Here is a 20,568-nt window from a genome sequence, read left to right as displayed (position 1 = left end):
TTTTTTTTTTTTAATTTTAAAAATTAAAATTAAAAAGAAACTATACTGTTAATACTTTTTTAAGTTTTAGAAAAAAGTTAATTATTTATTTAGAATGTTTTCTAGAACTTTTATGTAAATTAAGAAACTTATATTCTAGAAAAGATTATAGATTCTAGAAAAAAAATCTAGAAACATTCTAGAATATGTAAAAATGAATGTTTTTCTCTAGAACTTAATTTCTTAATTTTTATAAATTTATCGTTAATTTACATATTTTAATAAAAAAACCAAAATTTTCCTCTAGAATTTTCTAGAAAATATTATAGATTCTAGAAACAATCTAGAAATATTTTAGAATATGTAAAAAAATAACGTTTTTCTCTAGAATTTTTATGTAAATTAAGAAATTTATAATCCAGAAAATATTAGATTCTAGAAAAAAAATCTAGAAATATTCTAGAATACGTAAAAATGAATGATGTTTCTCTAGAATTTTCTAGAAAAAAATTCTTTAGAAAAAATAGAAATATAAATATTCTAGAGAAAAAAAACTCTAACATTTTCTAGAATAATTTGTAATCGACACTTTTGTAGTTAAAACGAATTGTAAATTTCGTAATAATACACAACAATAAATGTCAGTTACGTCACAAAACATCTGTTGTAATTGACATTCTGTGATTGTTTGTTTACATTTCTCTAGAATATTTGTAATTGGCATTTTGTAATCGAAATAAAAAGTCAATTTCGTTCTGTAACCGACATATTTTATAAAAATATTCATATATTTTAGAATAACTCATCTAGAATTTAATTTCGAAGGAATAAGACGATAAAAAGTTTAATTTTATTCATTTTTTTTTGTATAAAATATAGCGTTCGGTTATAAATCTATATTATATTATACTCAATGTCATTAAAAAGATATAAATATTTGTTTTTATCGAGCGATAGAAATAAACGAAAAAAAAATCTTAATTTTACGACATACAAGATGCTGAGGGGTGGACTAAATATTTGTTATATCTGAGTTATAATGGTCAGTCGAATAATTGGTTAAGAGTGAGCAATCCGAGGCATTGTCCTAAGGCTGAGTCATCTTCCTGGAATCTCAGCCTTAAGCATCCTGCAAACGAGTTACAAGAATTTATTTTTATTATATTTTTTTTTTATGCTTTCATGGGCAACAGAACGTTGGTATAGGTAACTTTAAACCCCAATTTTGATTGAGGTTTATTTAAAAATGCAATTTTTCGTTACATAAAGTGGTTGGCGCCGTATTTTGACCTTCTATAAATAAAGTTTTTCTTTATTTTCCTACGACCTTCTTAGACCTTCTACTCTTTCCAAATTGGTGCTGCGGTGGTAAACAGGAGAAAATCTTTTAAAGTTTACTCGCAGGAGGATGGATATTTATTATTTTTTACAATTTGATCACGTTTCCTAGGTCAAAATACGGAGAGGAAATTGTACCGGATGGAGGGGAGGGAAGAATAAATGAGACAAGGAGTCCACCCAAGTTTTGAATTTGTGTTTAGAGAAGAGGTTGATTAGTTTCTCGTCACCCGGGTGTGTATGTAAGCTATGTGTGTTGCGCATTCGGGTGACTCGCGAAGATTGATGGGATACGGTATCATTCGTGACGTTGTTCGCGGATACACCTTCCGACATCGTATCTGGGATGGACCGCAATACCGAATTTATGTTACGCATCCAGAAAATCGAGGGGGGGTTCAGAAAGGAAATTCGTTACTACCCGAGATACCTGGTAGTAACCGTGGATTTAATTGGGGGGAAACCTCCATAAGGGGGTACAGCAGAGTCCTATATACCCCTAAACACACTACAATGTTCACTTTTTCAGATAGATCTTGTATATATTAAGGCTTCATATTTAATTCTCTGAAGGGAATAATGTTGTTTTCTTTTTTACTTGTTTACATATCCCGCATCCTCTTATACTATTAATATTAATATTTATTTATGTTTTATAGCTTCGTATGTGGTATTGAAGTTACTAGAACGAAATTTCTCCTCAAGATCTGCCAGTTTAGAATGTCTGGCACTAAACCCCCATAGAAAAAAAATTATATATATATATATAATTAATATTCTAAGTTATGCAAGGAGCAAAGGCAAATTAGTTATTGCTCCAAAGGCCGTGTTTAAAGTTATATACATAAATATTTAGATTGTGTACAAAACTATTTCTAAAAAAAATTTATGAAATATCCAGTGGTAAGGGGTGATCAGTATGGCGGCTAATGATAAGTTTGGGATGTAGAATTTATATATTATTAAAATAAATATTTAATTTATAGACGAGTAAAGGTACAATTAAATGAATTCGACGTCGATTCATTCATCTTTCGCATTCGATATTATTATTATTTTTGGAGGGGTCACCCCTGAAGGCTTCGAGACGTGTCATGAAATATGAATGACGTCGAATGCTAGATGGGTGGTCGGAATATTTTTTTTTTGGGGGTGAAGAATTCGGCAACTGGTTTGCATAACGTAATATACGGGATACGTACGCCTACGCGGAAGAGAATTCACTCATACTTCACCCCTTTATAGTGAAATATATGATGTCGTACCCCCGTTAAAACGTGGAATGAGCCATGTTTTATTCCATTTCGGATGGTTCCTAACTTGATAAAAGGTTACTTTAAATACTGCCAAGGTCGTCGGGACCGCACGTGGGGGTGTTTTCGTCACCGTCGTAGAGAAAATGGCGGTAAAACATACAGAAATAATACAGTATATTAATATATTCAGGCGAGATAAAGTAATTTTAGAAGCGAGCACGCCCAGCAATTAAGGAAAACACCTTGTAAAAAAAGGGGGTAGAAAGTATCTACTGCTTATTATTATTATTTGCTACAATGAAGGGTAGGTTGATAAATATAAGTATCTATCCTTTAAAGATGGAGTGATTTATGATGCTGACGTGATAATTATAGAAATTGGGGATGCATTAAGACTTAGAATAGCTTTATTTGGGATAGAATAGTTAATTTAATTCTCTCTCCTTTCGAATTTATTAATTAATCTTTAATTGTAATTAGTAAAAAGCAATCTTAAACACGATTAGTTAATGGTTAATTGTCGATAATTTTTCTAAGAAACTTACTTATTTATGTAAGATGTTCGGGGATGCTCCTTTGAGGCCACTAAAAGATATCTGCCATCAAAACTACTGGAATAACAACTTTTACCGGTTCTTCATGTAACTTTTTATGTACTTTACGCCTTTCTTTTCTATCTCTGTCAGCTGTAAGCTAAAAATATTTATCATCCTGCTGACTGTAACACGTGCAAAGTCTTGGATTAACTCCATTTTGAAATTATCTTAGAAGACGGAAGGAGCATTCTTATCTGACTAAATGCAGCCTTTAAGTCTGGAAGAAAGAAAGAAAGAAAAAGGAAAAAAATTAGAAATTTATGTCTAGAATTAAAGAAATTATTGTATGATCGAAAGGTCGTTGCTTCCTCCATTCGCGATCCTATCGAAGCGAAGAAACTGGCTCTATTTTGGGGAGTGTTTATGTGGTTATAAAATACCCCGTTTTAACGAATTCTATTGTGTTTAACCCGTGAAAAGGTGTTCGCATCGTGATTAAAACACGTTTATTATATTAAAGATGCGACCTCTCGGAGCCTGGGGTGGAAAATGTCTACTTTACACTTCAATGACAAACGATGTCTTGCGTAATTCCCAAATAGAAGAAGAAGAATATAAAAAAAAAAGGAATTACTAACGTGTTTTAAACAGAGAAAATATTAATAAAGCACTTTCCTCCTTACATAAATTAAAAGTTTAACCCCATTACTCAGATTTACACTAGTCTCACCCCCCGAAAAAAAAGTATTATTAATGAGCATCTAACACTTTTTTTCCTACCACGTCTGAGGTGATCCTGGTGAAGGAGTTAAAGAGGATGTGGCTAGAGAAAGTCCTTGACACTCCTGGCCCCACTCCAATTCTTACACTTGCTCCATCTTAATCTTTAAATATATGTGACTCGAATACCATATTCTGGTAGATTTTTAACGTCAAATTATACTAGAAAATAAATCTTTATCGTGTAATTACTATTATGGAGATTATTATTATTTTTTTGAAGTGGTGCCAAGGATATACACGATATCCTATAGGTTCTACTTGAAATTTTCTAAGAGAAGTACGATAGTTTCCTCCTAACTTTTACGTAATTTTATGTAATGTATACCTTTAACTCTTGTTTATATTATCGTGTCCAGTTATACTTGATTTTTATCCCTGTATCTAGAAGCGTGTGGGTGTTTATAGAGTTATAAACTTATAAACTATCGAATATTTGGAAGCTCTGTACTTAATTTTATCACTTTTTTTTCAGAAAATTCTATGTAGAAACGTTAAAATGACAGATCCACGTGACTAAAATTCACTTATTTATGATAAATTGTAGGAATATTTAGGTCTATAAACCTTTAAAAAAATAGGTTAAAGTTGATTTCCAGCCCACGTATTTTGTCAGAATTAACAGATAAAGATTGACGTTTAGTAAATTTAAAGGAAAAAAGAAAAAAAAAATACTAATTACAGCTTTTTATGGGTGTAGACACCCGTCTAGTCCATAATTTTATCTAGAAACTAGAGAAAACGATGATCTAGAAGGCTCTAGAACTCGGTTATCGTGGTGTATTGGATAAGTATTTTGACAAGATTTAATATTAAAGTGATAAAGGAACAGGAAGATCCTTGAAGTGGGGATTTGGCAGCATCAATCTTTTTAATGAACACCCCTTTTTTTTGCTGTGTTGATGCTTTTCGTGGAGTAAGAAATTGGCAAAACTGATATATTTATGTGTTAACACGGCTTTTGGGATGTAAAGAGAGTGAAATATATATATGTGTGTGTAAAATTAGCATATTTACATAATTAGACATCACTTCTTACTTCCTAGAAATATTAATTAACGTATCAAGTTGTGAAACGAAAGTATGGAGGCTTTGAAAGCTCGCAATATATGATTAATGCAAAGTCAATGAGAAAGTGTTTATTTCAAGGTCAACCTGTGTATTAAATATTCAGAATTACGAATCTGTTTACTGGGATTGCGTAAAACTTCCAAGATTTCTCATAGGAGGGCCAAACTAGAGACTTTTTTCCCCCCTCCCTTATGAACTACCAGGAGCATCGGTCGCGCGAATTTTCTAGTAGATAACCGCCGCGTACTCTCTAATGACGTCATCAAAGAAGCGACATGTGTCGGGGGGCCAGCGCGCCTGACCCCGTTGACCTTCGTGACCCCGTGTAAAACGAAGCCAGCGACAAAAACTCGCACTTCCCACCGAATGTAGGGTGTTCTCATCGCTCGACCTTGCGACTTTTAAAGAAGGCGCCCGGCTCCTTTTTTTTTTTTTAAAGAACATTTTTGACAATCGTAAATTCACTTCTTCGTTAAGTTCATCGATGACTCGGATGATTGAGATCGTTTCCTCGGGCGCATGCTCCGTATCTCTGTACCAGCGACCACCTGTCGCCCCGAAAACAAGCAGAATTCTATTATCCCGGAGAAAAACTCGCAGGGAGAAAAAAAAATCCCTACATAATAGAAAAATACAATTGTCTTCTCAAGGTCGCGCAGGTGTTGATCTATAAACTTACCTAATATGGTATGGTAAAGAAATTAAGAATGACCAAAAAAAATAAGCATTATTTACTCACTTTCAACGGTTGGAGGAAGCGTTTTTTTTCTTTTTCCTTCTTCTTGCTCCACGATAAAAACACTGAATAGGTAATTGGAATAATGTCAAAATTCGACCTCTCATGCCCTCGGCCATTTTCCTTCACGTGTTATCTAAAATTAGAATATTTTTGGCCAAACGAATCACGTCTTATATGTAAATCATTCAAACATAAAAGTCGTAAAATCCCCAACTCATTCTTAAGATATAAGATTCCACCACCCTCCTCCCTCCTGTTACGTCTCAATTCTCTTAAAATTTCGTCTCACGTTATGTTAAATCTATCCATAATTAAGTTTACTAACTTCATAAGGGGTGTGCTACTACATACTAAACATATTTAAGAACACAGGAACAATTTTTTTCTGAAGTCCCTCCATATTGCAATCTCGGTGTTATGGCACTTCCAGTTGTAAAAACTCGATTCTCACAGCTAAAATTTCAAATTAATATACCCCTAAAGTATCACTTTCCCTTATATATTTTTTTAAATTAAAATATAAACCTCATAAGCAGCAATTTCTCATACCGGTCCCACCTGTTACATCACCCTGTTTGTTAAGTGATCTCCCTGTTTCTTCCGAATTTACTGTCAAACTATATTATGGGAATTGGATATAACACATGTTGCAGTGTCGGGGGGAGGGTGAGCATAGAAAAAAAGTACACGACCCACCCACCTTTTATTAATTTCATTGATTAATCGAAGAACGTGTGGAGTGGGGGGGTAGGAACTGTGTCGGCATATTTCGCTTCCTGCACATCTTCTGATCGATTTTTAGTGAAGATAATTGATAGTATGTGTATCAGTGAGTTAACAGTAATTTAATATGGAAGAAAGTATATGCGCAATGATATAGATAGATGCAACACGGTCATGCAGAAGCGAATAGCAAAGTAGTACGTGCTATCCTCACTCGTTGGGTAGAACAGACGTCCTTCAGTAACTAACTATCCAGCCAGGCTTCAACATGAGCTACTACCAGGGCGATGCTGTACCTTAGATGTAACCTATGTGCTAAATATGGCATACGTAAATAAACTCCTCCAACTATTCTTCACTTTATTAGTATTGGGTTCGGTGCATTGTAGCAACAGTAAGCAATTCTTAGAGAGTTTACTCAGGCAAAACAATAATAATTTAGTGTTGACCGTGTCTACAAACAATACTACAAAGGTGAGTCAAATGTTATAATAATTTATAAGTAAATTTAACGCAATTTTAGTGTTTATTAAACAGGTAAAAACTCGCGTGTTTAATTAACACGAGAGAAAGTTCGTGCTAACATATTGAAGGGTCATTCGAGGGTTTTTCCATTTTTCAAGCTCGTCATCGACTGACTTAAGTGAGGAAAGTGGGACAGAGCGAGACATTTCCAGTCTGGCAGAGACAGCATGACTCTTCTAAGGATAATCTGCCAATTTGCCAACCCCTCCTAACATGGCAACACTTTCGAGTGTCAAGGGTGATTACTTCATAAATGATATTTTATTCGCGTCGATTTATATCCATGCATGCGAAATTTTATTTAAATTAGAAAAAAAAAAGAAAACATTGCTCTATCTTAAGAGCGAAAGATATTTTAATTCTAATTAAATAATAATAATAATAATAATTAATTTAATGGTCATCTTAGACGATAAACATCTATGACCTTCGAACGACCTTCGAATATTTTTTTTTTATTTTTTGGAGTAGGAACATGAGCATAATACATGAATTTTTAAGAACGAAACACATGGATAAATGTCGAGTTTAATTATTGATATATAAATAAAATATTCACACCGGAATATTTTAACTAATTAGTGTGTTGACCTAAATAATTTTCGTATAGGAAAACAAGAATTTCGCTAATCCTTCCTCTTGTTATCTATTTTTTTTTTTTTCCTTTTTTTTGAGCCACATTTTTTAACTTGTACTTTCCTCCTGTTTAATTAAACATCTGTATTAAACAATCTATCGTATCCAGAAAGAAATTCTGTACTTTCCTACGTAGGAAAGTGTTTTTTAATCCTAAAAACAAAAGCTGATAAAGCTTACATAACAGCTTTCTGGTGGTGAGATAGCCCTGTGTATTATCTAAGAAGAACGACACAGGAACACGTGATAAGATTAGGAAAAAACTGGTGTCTACAGCGGATATCCCGATTTAAAAATATAAAAGTTAAAGAAAAACAAAACAAAAAAAAAAACAAACCCACATCATTCTAAAAATGAAAAGTAATAAATATTATATTTTTTCCATCAAGTTATTTGCTTAGGGTCTCGTTGCCCTCACTCCGAGTGTCATTTATACCTGTCTACATACCTGGAAGCAATCAATACCAAGGTAAACGAATTTAAAACAGGTGTGTGGGTGTTTACTAGCGTTTACTCCACCCCAGGACCGGTTAAAATTAAAAAAAAAAAAAAAGATGGTCCCCGGGGATAGTCGAGTGTACTTGAGACCAATCTCCTGACTATTCTATTAAACAGGCATCTTCAGCATCATCTTAAACTATGGAGGACGATTTAGATAAGAATTTCTTTTAGTATAAACATGGATAGATTTATTTTGTTCTCGAAAAAATTTTTCGTGATATTTGCATTTATTTATTCGGCGAAATCCAGTATTATTGTAACACGTCACACTACACGACGTTGACAAAAATAGTCTGGCGTGTATGTGTATGTTTTGGTCTGGTGTATTGATGGACGTAAGACAACACGACTGTACTGTACCTTGAGTGTATGATGTTGATATTTCTTATCATAAATCGAAGACAGAGCCATAAAGTACTTCTCAAGACGCGTGCCTTGTATCTAATCTTAGTTTGACTTCTTCAAGAACACCGATAGCTCTTCCTGCGCTGTTTCTCGTCACTGTCTACGAGGGACAAACCATTTTCTGGGGAAATTTCTTTAAAAATTCTTATCCGGAAAGTATCATTAACTTAAAACAGGGAATGAAGACCTTTTACAACTGAATAAAAAACATTTTTTTTTGAAGTTTCGTATATCGCAGCTGTCAAAACAGAGTCTAGGTTAACCAAACACCCGTTAATGTTTTTATAATTTAACCAGAAACATTTAGAAGATCAAAAAAATAAAAAATTCAAACGAAAATTTATAAATGATTAACGGGGGCACGAACATTAAAAAAAAAAAGCACGAGAGATCATTCTGAAGAAATGAGTCATAAGGAGAATCTCATTATAATGACCTCGTATTACACGGGAAAATCGCCTTGTGACGTCGTGCCAGAGTATCAATTTATATTCTCACAGTTTCAATTGATTTAACACATTAATTCTTTCGATTTTTTCCTCCCTCCTAACCTCTAAATCGGTGCGAAATTTCATGCTTTCTATCTAAGAGAAAAACGTCACACTACAGTACTACCTCTCTCACGTGCGGTCAAATAGAAGCTCCTTTATTGGTATCAAAAGTAAACAACCACCGCCATAAGTGTGGAAGTTGGTGTGTTTTTCTCGGTTATATATATATAAAAGTCAACGTTTACGTGACCTTTGACATTTCTTCTAAGAGGGGTTGAAATATACTAAACTCTCTCCGAGTAACTTGATGGATTGGTATTATCCTAATAAATGTCAACATCGTGACGTCACCAGACGGAACTGCGGTCGACAAAGAGGGCTTTGACGCCGTTTAGTGTATTGTAGACACGATAAATTCATATTATTTTTGCTTAAAATTTACGAACCGGCCTTAAAAAACGTCGCAAATCTTTGGTAACTTACGAATGACAAAGCTACACCGCGGATTATCTTACGTGTTTAATGAAGGGTAACGTGTAAAGTATCTGTTTTCTCTTATTTTATATTCATGATAAGACTTTTTTCCCCTTTTTTGCGCGTGTTTTCTTTATTTAAAGCTGATTTTTATAGTAATTATGTAAGGTTTTAGGTCCAGATGTCCGGGATCATTTCCGGGTGTTTTAAAAACGTAACCTTGTTCGACCCTCCCTTCTAACACCGTATAAAAAAATTATAATAAATCTAAATGATCCACTTATTTGTGGCAAATATACCGCCGCCATACTATAATTTCGGATTTATGAATCGAGAGAGGATCAAGGACGAGTGCTACATTAAATAAAATATCCGTTTGTCATCGGTTTGAAACTAATTTATTGAATGGACTACGTCGTAAATGACGTCAAAATAGTAATGGGATATCCATAAAATTTGTCTTAAATTTATTTACTACAAAATAACGAAGCGATATTTTATAAAATTAAGTTTTTTAAACGTTACGGTATGTCTACGACACTATTCTGATAATTTTTCAAATAAATTAAGCTTATTGGTTGATAAAACAATAAGTAACCAATCAGAAACCGATTATAATCGAGTTGTTTGTAACTGACCAATAAGCAGAGAGCGCGGAAAACATTGACCAATTATTTCAAATTGAGTAATTTATAATTAACCAATAAGCGACGAGCGCGAAAGTATTAATCAAGTATTTTAAATTGCATCATTAATAATTAACCAATAAGAGATGGGTGCGAAACTATTAACCAATTACTTCAAAATTCGTCATTTATACTTAACCAATAAGCTACGAGCGCGAAAAACCAGCCAGTTATTTTAAATTACTTAATTTATAATTAACCAATAAGAGGAGAGCGCGAAAAAATTAACCAATTATTTTAAATTGCGTCATTTATAATCAACCAATAACAGTAGGTAATTTTTAAAAATTTAAATAGATAAAGTTTATTGGTTTTTTTAAAAAAAATGCGAGTGATCTAAGGGAGAAAACGGTCTAAATTAATTTAAAAATTTTAATTATCGAATATTAATTAAATTATTTCAAATTTTAGGATGTAAATACATCATCTTCGATGCCGTCATTATCAGCACACGATACGAATCAGAGTAGCAGTTATCGAGAATTTTACAGACTGTTTTATGGGCTACAACAGACAGAAGAAGAAAATGATTTTCAGGAAAATGATTTAAGTAGGGCCAAAAAACCGAAGAGGATCAAAAACGGAAAAGGTATTTTTGTAATTTTCTATAGGAAAAAATAGGGAAGGGGGGAAAAACAGAAGTGAATGAAATTCAAACACTTATAGAGCAGAGAGGGAGAGGATATAACCCTTATCCTGTATATAGTACGCATGTTCAGTTCACTTCTTTGTGACGTAGGCGAATGATATTCAATTAAGAAAATTTTAGGAAACATCCTGTTACCTATTGAAAGTCGTGCTTGACCCGATTTTATCTTTATAACTCCAATTATCACACTGGAATACTCGATACTCTGTGTGTGTGTTTTTTTTTCTGTGTTTTATAGATCAGTCTGCACACTCTCTTAATGAGTAACGGTTGGTGTTTTCGAATGAATTATTCAGGAGAAAGAAAAACTTTATCTGTGTTTTATTTTATGGTCCAACTTATCTGTTACTTTAATAAGTAAAAACGAGTGAATTATATGGTGTAGTGTGTATCAAATTTTGTTACACGATATGAAAGATTGTCATTGGCATTTGTCCAAACACATCAAACACGTGCACTTTATCGAATATGAAAATATATTTAATCAAATACATCTGAAAATTCAAACAGTGGACGACCTCTATACAGCGACCAGAAAATTTATTAAGTAAAAACTTCCATACTATGGCTCACCTCCGAACAGCGGTCACTTTTAATCTTCCCATCATTGACCGTTGTTCAGAAGATTTTTTTGACTGTATTATCATTTATATAGAAATTGCAAGATTTTTAATAAATAAATTTATTAATATAATTAAAAATTTGAACATTTATAATATATTTTTATTTAAAATTAATCGCCATTTAAATTTATAAAACTGGGAAGACTTTAAAGTGAATTTATCTACATGTGTGGTCTTCGGTTATACTATTGAGATGCAAATCCAATAAATCTGCGGTTTTCGCAACGCTGATTGGCTAGATTAATTTGATTGACTGACAGATTGTCCAATAATCGATCAATATCTAGTAAAAGCCTCGCCACTAACAAATCGGATTAAAGAAAATCGATAAAACTTTAGATTCTTATCTTCCATTTCCATTTAACGCTACCATATTTGTTTTTTACGTCATCGTCCGTGTATTTATTGTAGTGTTTAACGATTCGCTTTTATACTAGAGATGTTTTAATTGTATTTTTATCTGCTAGATCTGGAAGACATAAGACAAGCCAATTTACATTATCTAAAAATCAGAGACGTGGCCCGATGCAGAACACCAGGAAGTCGAGTGATCAGGGTTAAAGATTATTATCCGGATCCATCAAAGGAATACTTACCCAGGTGTACTGTAGTGTACAGATGCGGGGATGATAGCGGTTGCTGTGACAACGATGCCTTTCAATGCGTACCGAGGTTCGTTCAGGAGGTGGCACTGCCTTTTTACGTGAGTACAATTCAATTTTTTATACGGGGATGACATTTTCGTCTACACTTTCAATTTTTAAATTGGGCGAATTTCCTGCCCAAACCTATCATTTCTTTCCTTGTAAAAATATATATCAATTGAAGGAAACAATAATTTCTTCCTTTAACACTATGCCCAGTTTAAATAACAGGCAATTTAAAGTGATGTTACCCCCCTTTAACAAGTCATAAAATAAAGAATTCAGACCGAAGACAATAGATATATACTTCTCGTGTTCTCTTACGTCTTCTCCATTAATCCATATTTTTTTTAATACGTATTGTAACACAAGAAATTTTGTTTTATTAAAAATACATTTAAAAAAAAACAACCTGTAAACAACGGCCAGTTATTCGGGAATATTTTTTAAACAAAAAATTTGTAGGCGATGACTTTCTTTACCTTCGAATGACGTCCATTTTTAGTGTTCCCGTCGGTGTCCGTTGTTCGGAGGTTTCTCTGTATTATCATTAAGGATATTTTAATAAATAAACTTTTAAAAAATATGTTTTTATAATATCATTTATTCTTTATTTAATTAATTAAAAATAAATTAGTAATGTCTAAAATACGTTTAAGTAATTTAATCCGTTTTAATTTATAACATATGGTGGCATCACACAGATCATATCTGAGAAAACTGTGATAGAAGGACAGATAAAAATTCCACAGAATGGATACTGTGACTATATATTACTCATAATATATTTTATAATCTGATTTTTTTTCCCGTATCAAAGCTTAGACAATGATCAATTTTAATGGTTACATCGACCATTTATCTGGTCAAGTTATAATTTGTCAATAGAGACATTAAAGTTATAATACGTAATTTGACCTTGTGTCTTTAACTAGAAAAAAAAGGGAGGACTCATTAAACTATAATTATTGGTGATTAATTGCACTCGTTAACTAGAAAGTTACATTTATGATGGGTTTTTCAATAAGGCGATGCGCTTTTTTAGCTTAATTTTGTGCAATTTAACGCTTGAAGAATTAAATTTAGATAGAAAATTAGTTCTAGAACTTAATAAATGTACAAAATTATAGAGAAATAAGACTATAGTTCACACTTGATGGCTACATTTGTGATAAGTTTTCAATAGGGCAATGAGCTTTTTTAGTTTAATTTTCTGTAGCTTAACGTTTATAGAATTAAATATATCTAGAAAATTAGTTCTAGAACTTAAGAAACATGCAAATTCTAGAGAAATAAAACAATAATTCACTTCTCTCTTTCCTTGAACTCCTTTATATATATATTTTCCCTACAATTAACACCGATTTTAACATAACAATAATAAAACAAAGGAAAGGGTATTATGAAAATTACATTGACCCATTTTTTTAAAAAAAAATGTAATTTTTATTTATTTATTTATTTATTTTATTGTAGACTTTGCACGTGGGAAAACAAGGTTTAAAAATTGGTAACACGATCGAAAAACTATTATTTATTAATCACACTCAGTGCGAGTGTCAGCCAGTTAATGATCAACCACGAACAGAAGAGGGGGTGTCGAGTGATGCTAAGGCTAAAGTACATCGTAACAGGTAAGATAATACATTCCTGTGTGTTTATTTGTTACTTTTAAGCAGGTTACAGTCTTATTTACATGAAAAAATTACGTGTAGTATTGTAAGGAGGGGGGTGAGTTTCACACTAGTCTCAGGCCTCTTAAAAGTTGAATCGTTGATATATTACGTTACTTATCATACACTGTATACGTGTGTGACGTCGGTGAGGCCATCATATACGATACGCCGCCCGGCCACACCTCCGTATCAAGGTGACAAGTTGTTCCAGAATGGTCCACCTGGGCAACCACACCCGAATTAATCGTTTTTCCCCCAATAAAGATGCCTAAAACAGTGTCTAGAACTTCAGAAAATGCTGCTGACTCATCCGAAACTTTCAGAAATTGCCCCTAAATCCCGTATCATCGGTCGTTGTTCTGTGACGTAATGGCTTCCTCATTCTTTTCTATCACAAAAGGAGTACAGGTCGATAGTGATTCAGCACATCATCTATTTCTATAAAGTCTATGGCCCGTCACTTTCTTAATCTTTCTCGAGAGCAAAGAACTTTTTCTTTTTTTTTCCCCCCTCCCTCTCTTCTTCCCGTTTCGAATTCTCAACGACAGATGGCACCACAGTACCGGGGTGGAAATTAAATTTAATTTTACGTATAAAATAGTAATCGCTAGAGAAAATTTATTTTAAATTGTTAAAATTATTATAAAATTATTTAAAATTTTTTAATGTTAGAAAATGCTTTATTCGGTTATAATAACGATGACTTAATTAAGTGCGGCGTATACGCTAATGACGATTTGTCATCCGTTAATGATAATGCATCCCTGATATGTGAGCTTATAATTGATGATTGTATAATTTATGTTAAGATTAACGCGTATAGCTCCGAAAATCTTCCGCAGCATTAAACTCTATAGAGAAAACTGAAATTTATATAAAGCGTTGGTGGAAAGTAACTAGGCATTGAGAAATCGCTATAATTTCTATATTTTTCATGTAAATTTTCTGAATTTTATTAAATACTGTACCTTATTAAGTGGAAACATGATTATATACCTTAAAATTTATTGTAGTTGTCGGCACCATCCACAAAACTTCCTCAAACGAATGTGGCTCGTGATGTGGATGGATGGCCACTTCTGAGCGTGTAAACAACATCGTGGTCATTAACTTTGAATGACAATTTTTGATTGTTTCAGGATGGATTTGGCATAACCTCCCTTAACTTTATGCCACCATCTCCTCGCAGTAACTACTAATTTCCACCCCTCATAGCGTGCTCCCGAACAGACAAGTAGACATTTTTTTTTTCCATTGCATGTGAAACTTCTGTCTTTCACTACTCACACCATCGATAAAGGAATTATAAAACGCATTGATTGTTCTACATGAAAACATAAATTTTATTACGATTGCATTATTATTAGAAAAATCGTAGAGATTTATTAATGCCTAGTTACTTTCCATCCATCTTGTATATTTCTAAGAATATTCGAGTTTCATTCATGAAAAAAAAAAAGAGAAAGAGAGAGAGATAAAGCACTTCATCCTCGACGACAGAACTAATACTTTGATGGAGATAAATTACAATCTGGATAAGAAATACAGCGGTTTGGACGAGTTCCAAAATATCAAACTGAATTGCGGACCGGACAATTAGTTTTTGATGTACACGTCGACATGATAAAGGGAAAGATGCTCATCTCAATTTTTTTTCATCCGCATCTCCTCATCCCCAGCATCCGGATGCTTCTGCAATTTTCTCTTTAAGAAGAGTGGGGAAAAAGAGTTAAAAATCACTCGACTCCATTATTATTTTATGTTTATTTTACTTACTCGTTAAACATAAGCAGATGGGATGCAGCAAACTATTCTAAAATTATTTATTTTTCTAGCATCCCCCTCGAAAAATCACGTAAGGATCCGTATGTATTTTTATATCGATTCCACAGATTTATTATGCGGCTCTTGGTCGCTGCTGCTGCTTTTAAAAAATTCATTAATCTAATGAGAATTTTTACAGAGACAGAGAGAGAGAGAGACAGACACACAGGACTCACGACGTTATTCTCTTCTCGAATAATACATGGGAATTGAGTTAAGTGTTATATAGAAATAAGGCTTCGTACGAGGTGTTATAGGGTTTCGTATTTATCTATAATCTTGTTATTTTATTATTAAAAATAATGAATAAGAAGACGAAGCGTGATAATCCTTTGTATCTTTCAAAATAAGTGATAACATCTTTAAGGTTTATTCTTTCCCTTATTAAGCTTGTTTGAGTTTAATGAGGGAGAGGTTATCGGGAATTTCCCCCGATTCAGAGCTGTGGGGGGAGCTAAAATGTCTCTTTTATACGTTTAAGCTTAATAAGGGGGGGTCAGAACTCATCTCACCTTTCTTTTAAGTGTACATTCTTTATTTTCCAGTTAAAATATTTAAAAAAAGTGTATTTTTTTTTTTTTAATTGTTCTTACATTACTTGACAGCTGTCGCGAGTGTCCAATTCCTTTCCATCGTCGAGAATACCCAGATGGGAGATGCACGTGCGATTGTTTCGATCGCCAAAGACCCTGTTTAAGGATCAAAAGGGGAAGAGATCCTTTAGCAGAAGTGGAGAGAAGGTAATTACGTCATTTGGAGGAGGAGCGCTTTATATAAGAAACTTAATATTAATAATCCCCTAATTAACGTCTTTACAGGTGCGTAGAAACTGGTTACTGTCACATCCCCGACTGCGAGTATGGAGAGTATGACATCACGACCGGGTTGTGTCCTAAGAGAGACAACGAAGGACACAAGAAATTAGGCACCAAGAGTTTTTCGTCCAATCACAGATGGTCTTACTTGGAACGTGATTAAAGAAACCGCCGCCGGGTTACGACTAGTCTTTTTCCAAACCCCTGGAGGGTGGACCCACCATCACTGCCAAAAAAAACAAAAGACAAAAAAATAAATAAATAAAAGTGAGCGTGAACTCCGAGTGTAGGGCGGGACCAAGCGCCACAAATGACCTATAAATTTGGAAGGGTGAACCTGGTGTCACTCATAATTAAACGCGTTTAGACTCATATATATATATATACATATATACATAATTATAGTTTCTTTAATTACAATTAAGTTTATTATCATTTTATGTGCTCAATGATGACGTTCTCTACGGGATGTAAATTGTATTATATAATTATAAAGAGCAGTATTAAGCGTGAATGTAGTTTTTCTTCACTTCTTAAGGCTCTAATTACAATTATTTTCTGTAAATATACCTTTAATTTCAATTAAACATTTAATTAATTAATCAAAAACGTTGTTAAACTCGACCGTCTTCTTAGCTTGTGTTTATTTATCATCGTTTACTAAATTAAGTTCGATAATTAATTATGTTTTTGGTTTATAAAATGACTAATTTACTTGTTAATTATATTTAAAAAAACAAGTGAAACGCAATTAACACGAATTGATAGCTTTGATGATGATGATGATGATGATGATGATGAAGATTCTTTGCTGATTTATTTATAAAAAAAATTTTAAAAAAAACAAAGCGAGTGATGAAATAAAGGAGAAAACAACAATTCAAGTCTATTTTCTCTATTGTTTTCTATATAAAAACATTATATTTACTTTCACATAACAGAGGGAAAGGGTGGAAATCGATCACCCCTAAGATTTTGGGGGTGATTTAACCTTGAAAAGTCGAGAAATGCAAAAATACTTGGGGGGGGTTTCTTCTGTATATACGAATTTTCAGTGTGTTATGTATTGTATGTGTGTGTGTGTGAGGGGGGGTGATCCACTTTGAAGCTCAATAACTCCTGTTTATTCTGTCGAAAGTTTCTGAATTTTTGCAAGGAGATTAATGGGCTTAAGTCACTTACTCTTTTAAATTTTGGTGGTTAAAGGTTAAGGGGATGGTGAGATATATTTATAGAAAATTTTACTTGTATTACTAGCAATTTCCTATAAAAATATACAAGAATATTCAATTTACAAGTGAATATTCGATACGGAAACGTAGCGTGTTTATCCTAATTTCCATAGACTTTATATTCAGCGACAGACGGAACGTACGAACGAATTAATTATATAAATTAGATAAAGCACTTCATCCTCGACGACAGAACTAATACTTTGATGGAGATAAATTACAATCTGGATAAGAAATACAGCGGTTTGGACGAGTTCCAAAATATCANCAAAATACGTCTTGAAACTCCCTCTAAATATTAATTAATTGGTAAATTATGTATAAAATTAATTAATTATAAATAAATAAATGAAATTTTACGTATTAAATAACATAAAAATCCAATAACGCCGGCGCGTGTTGTTATTATTGATTCTATCGATTTAAACTATTTTTCCACTAGATCCTGTGTAAACTTACTTTTAATCGTACTTTACACTCGATACAGGGATTTTTTTTTAGGGAATTTTATCGCAGTTCCACCCTACAAACTACATCCGCCCCCTTTTCCATGTTTAATCAATGGAGGAAGTGCTAATAAGCTATCTACCCCCCCCCCCTTAGATTTCTTTTTTCGTACTTTTCTACAGTGTTGCCAAGCCATTTTGTGAATTTACAGTTTAACCAGGCGATAAACCTGCTTAAGACGGACACGACGTTTTCAGTTTGAAGCCAGATAAGCCAGAATTTCGGTGGTAAAGAAGAGGGGGTGAGGCTACTTCCATACTACTCTTTGTTACAGTTATACGGTGGGGAGGAAGTTTAGAAATTTCGCTTGAATAACCCCTTCAGTTACTCGTTGGGGGTGTTATTTACTTGGCTGTGTATAGTTTCTGTACGTAATTATAGAGTTATTGGTATAAGAAAACGTGGCAATATGGCGAGGATGGTGTGTGTATACCTACTTCCTTTAGCTCACTTCCGCAAAGAGGTTGTGTTATAGAGGAAGCAGGGCGCGTGCGCAATATCGACCGATCATCTGCGACAAGAGAGAAGTGCTGTCGAGTGTTCTTTGGATTTGTCTATGCAGTGATAATTTGCTTCTCTTCTGCAAAGCCTCGCTCTTACTGATTGGGTAAGCACAGTTACTGATTTCATTGGTACCTAATACTTAACCCCCTAATTTTTCGGTAGGGCCAAATACTCACACCCCCTCCCGAAACCCCCCAGTTTTATAATAACCTCGATTATTCAGTTTTGTATACTGCCAAGTTATGTTTGTATTATCCAATCAATTCTTTTGATAGTTTGCTTACAAGTAACGTAAACTATAACCTTGGAGAGGGGTCGGGGTTTTTGTCTGTCTTCTCCCATTCTGATTCGATTTTCGGTCCTAAGGGTGTGATTCTCTATTGGTAAAACCTTACTCGTCCGTATAAAACAGGTTACGTAACTAAATCTGTTTATTTTTCATTAAAAAAAATACATTAAATCGAGGGTTATTTCTGCTGTTAAAAGGTGACTCGTGACTAGTGTAATTTCAAATACCGACTTTAACATAAACTGTAATCTTCAGGGGTGTTTTTCCCTTCATTTTAATTCGATTTTCGTAGCGTATTTTCACTAAATACTTCAATTGTCCGTGTAGACAGGTTACCGAGCTAAATTTATTTATTTTTTATTTAAAAAAAACCGTTAAATCGAAGTATTTTTCTCCAACTTTCTGCTGTTTAAACAGGGACTCGTGGCAAGTGAAATTTCACGTGAAACCCAGTAATTTTTATTGAAAAATCTCGAAATTTCATTAAAATAAATGGAAATTAAGTCATAAATTTCGTATAAATTTAAAATTCATAAATCTATAAAGAATATTTTAATGAGTTTATTAAGGATTAATCTCATTATTTTGATTTTTAATTTAAAAAAGAAAAGAGAGAGAGAGAGGAAAAAAAAATTCATTTATCAAATATTTAATTCTTAAAATTAACCAAAGAAAAATTGTTTTACATTTATTTTCTTTTAATTTAATATATAAAAATTGATTTAATTTTTCTCTTTTTATAGAGAATTTCGTAATAAATTACAGTCGAACCTTTATTAACGGCCACCTCTAAATGGCGGCCAGTTTGTTGTTTCAGAGTTGCGTGTAAAATAACCTTTAAACAAGGCCACATTTTTTAGAAATTCGTATTGAAATGTATATAAAAAAAACCTCCAAATCACGGCACCTTTCAACTACGACCACTTTTTTTTTTCTTAAGAAAGTTCAACCAAAATGCATATAGAATAACCTTTAATCAACGACCCACATTCAAATAATGGCTATATTTTTTAAAGTTGAACAGAAAGGCATATAAAATAACCTCTACATAACGGCCACATTTAAATAACGAAGCATTTTCAGGAAATTTTAAATAGAAATGCATGTAAAATAGCCTTTAAACAACGGCCACTTTTAAATAATAGCCACGTTTTTTAAGAACGTTGAACAGAAATACATACAAAACACCTTTATACAACGACTACCTTCCTATAACGACCATATTTTCAGAAATATTGAACAGAAATGCATAAAAAACACCTTTAAACAACGACTACCTTCCTATAACGACCATATTTTCAGAAATATTGAACAGAAATGCATAAAAAACACCTTTAAACAACGACTACCTTCCTATAACGACCATATTTTCAGCAACATTGAACGGAAATGCATACAAAACACCTTTAAACAACGACTACCTTCCTATAACGACCATATTTTCAGAAACATTGAACAGAAATGCATAAAAAACACCTTTAAACAACGATCACCTTCCTATAACGACCATATTTTCAGGAACATTGAACGGAAATGCATACAAAACACCTTTAAACAACGACCACCTTCCTATAACGGCCATATTTTCAGAAACATTGAACAGAAATGCATACAAAACAACCTTTAAACAACGACCATCTTCCTATGTTTATCCTAATTTCCATA

The 20,568-nt window shown here is 33.1% G+C and overlaps 2 protein-coding genes and 1 long non-coding RNA gene across 7 annotated transcripts in view; 2 read left to right on the top strand and 1 right to left on the bottom strand.

Moving 5' to 3' along the window:
• Positions 1 to 3,377, bottom strand: part of LOC111637010 — an 11,808-nt gene extending 8,431 nt beyond the window's left edge. Inside the window, exon 1 of the long non-coding RNA XR_002758669.1 lies at positions 3,119 to 3,377. This is a non-coding gene — a long non-coding RNA (uncharacterized LOC111637010). The remainder of the gene's footprint in view (positions 1 to 3,118) is intronic.
• Positions 3,378 to 6,452: 3,075 nt separating this feature from the next.
• Positions 6,453 to 16,683, top strand: LOC111633999. 5 transcript variants are annotated; one of them, XM_023380342.1, is made up of 8 exons: positions 6,455 to 6,896; positions 10,552 to 10,729; positions 11,880 to 12,115; positions 13,533 to 13,690; positions 15,568 to 15,597; positions 15,696 to 15,769; positions 16,162 to 16,296; positions 16,375 to 16,516. In XM_023380342.1, the coding sequence occupies exons 1-7, from the start codon at positions 6,744 to 6,746 to the stop codon at positions 16,251 to 16,253; spliced, it is 921 nt and encodes a 306-aa protein (XP_023236110.1). In that variant the 5' UTR covers positions 6,455 to 6,743; the 3' UTR covers positions 16,254 to 16,296; positions 16,375 to 16,516. The 5 variants fall into 5 exon arrangements, with proteins under 5 accessions (XP_023235470.1, XP_023236110.1, XP_023236810.1 ...); XM_023381042.1 differs by lacking the exon at positions 15,568 to 15,597 and having other exon boundaries at positions 6,457 to 6,896; XM_023381724.1 differs by lacking the exons at positions 15,568 to 15,597; positions 15,696 to 15,769 and adding an exon at positions 6,960 to 7,185 and having other exon boundaries at positions 6,760 to 6,896; positions 16,375 to 16,683.
• A 1,936-nt stretch (positions 16,684 to 18,619) lies between these two features.
• LOC111633127 (beta-1,4-glucuronyltransferase 1-like) overlaps positions 18,620 to 20,568 on the top strand; it is an 11,331-nt gene continuing 9,382 nt past the window's right edge. The window contains exon 1 of the mRNA XM_023377987.1: positions 18,620 to 18,717. The gene's annotated coding sequence lies outside the window, so the exon portion shown is untranslated. The remainder of the gene's footprint in view (positions 18,718 to 20,568) is intronic.

Source organism: Centruroides sculpturatus, unplaced genomic scaffold (assembly GCF_000671375.1).
Source record: "Centruroides sculpturatus isolate CEXI.00-Female unplaced genomic scaffold, Cexi_2.0 scaffold146, whole genome shotgun sequence".
NCBI classification, from domain to species: Eukaryota; Metazoa; Arthropoda; class Arachnida; order Scorpiones; family Buthidae; genus Centruroides; species Centruroides sculpturatus.
Note: the sequence above shows the minus strand (reverse complement) of the source record. Positions and strands in the feature narration are given on the sequence as shown.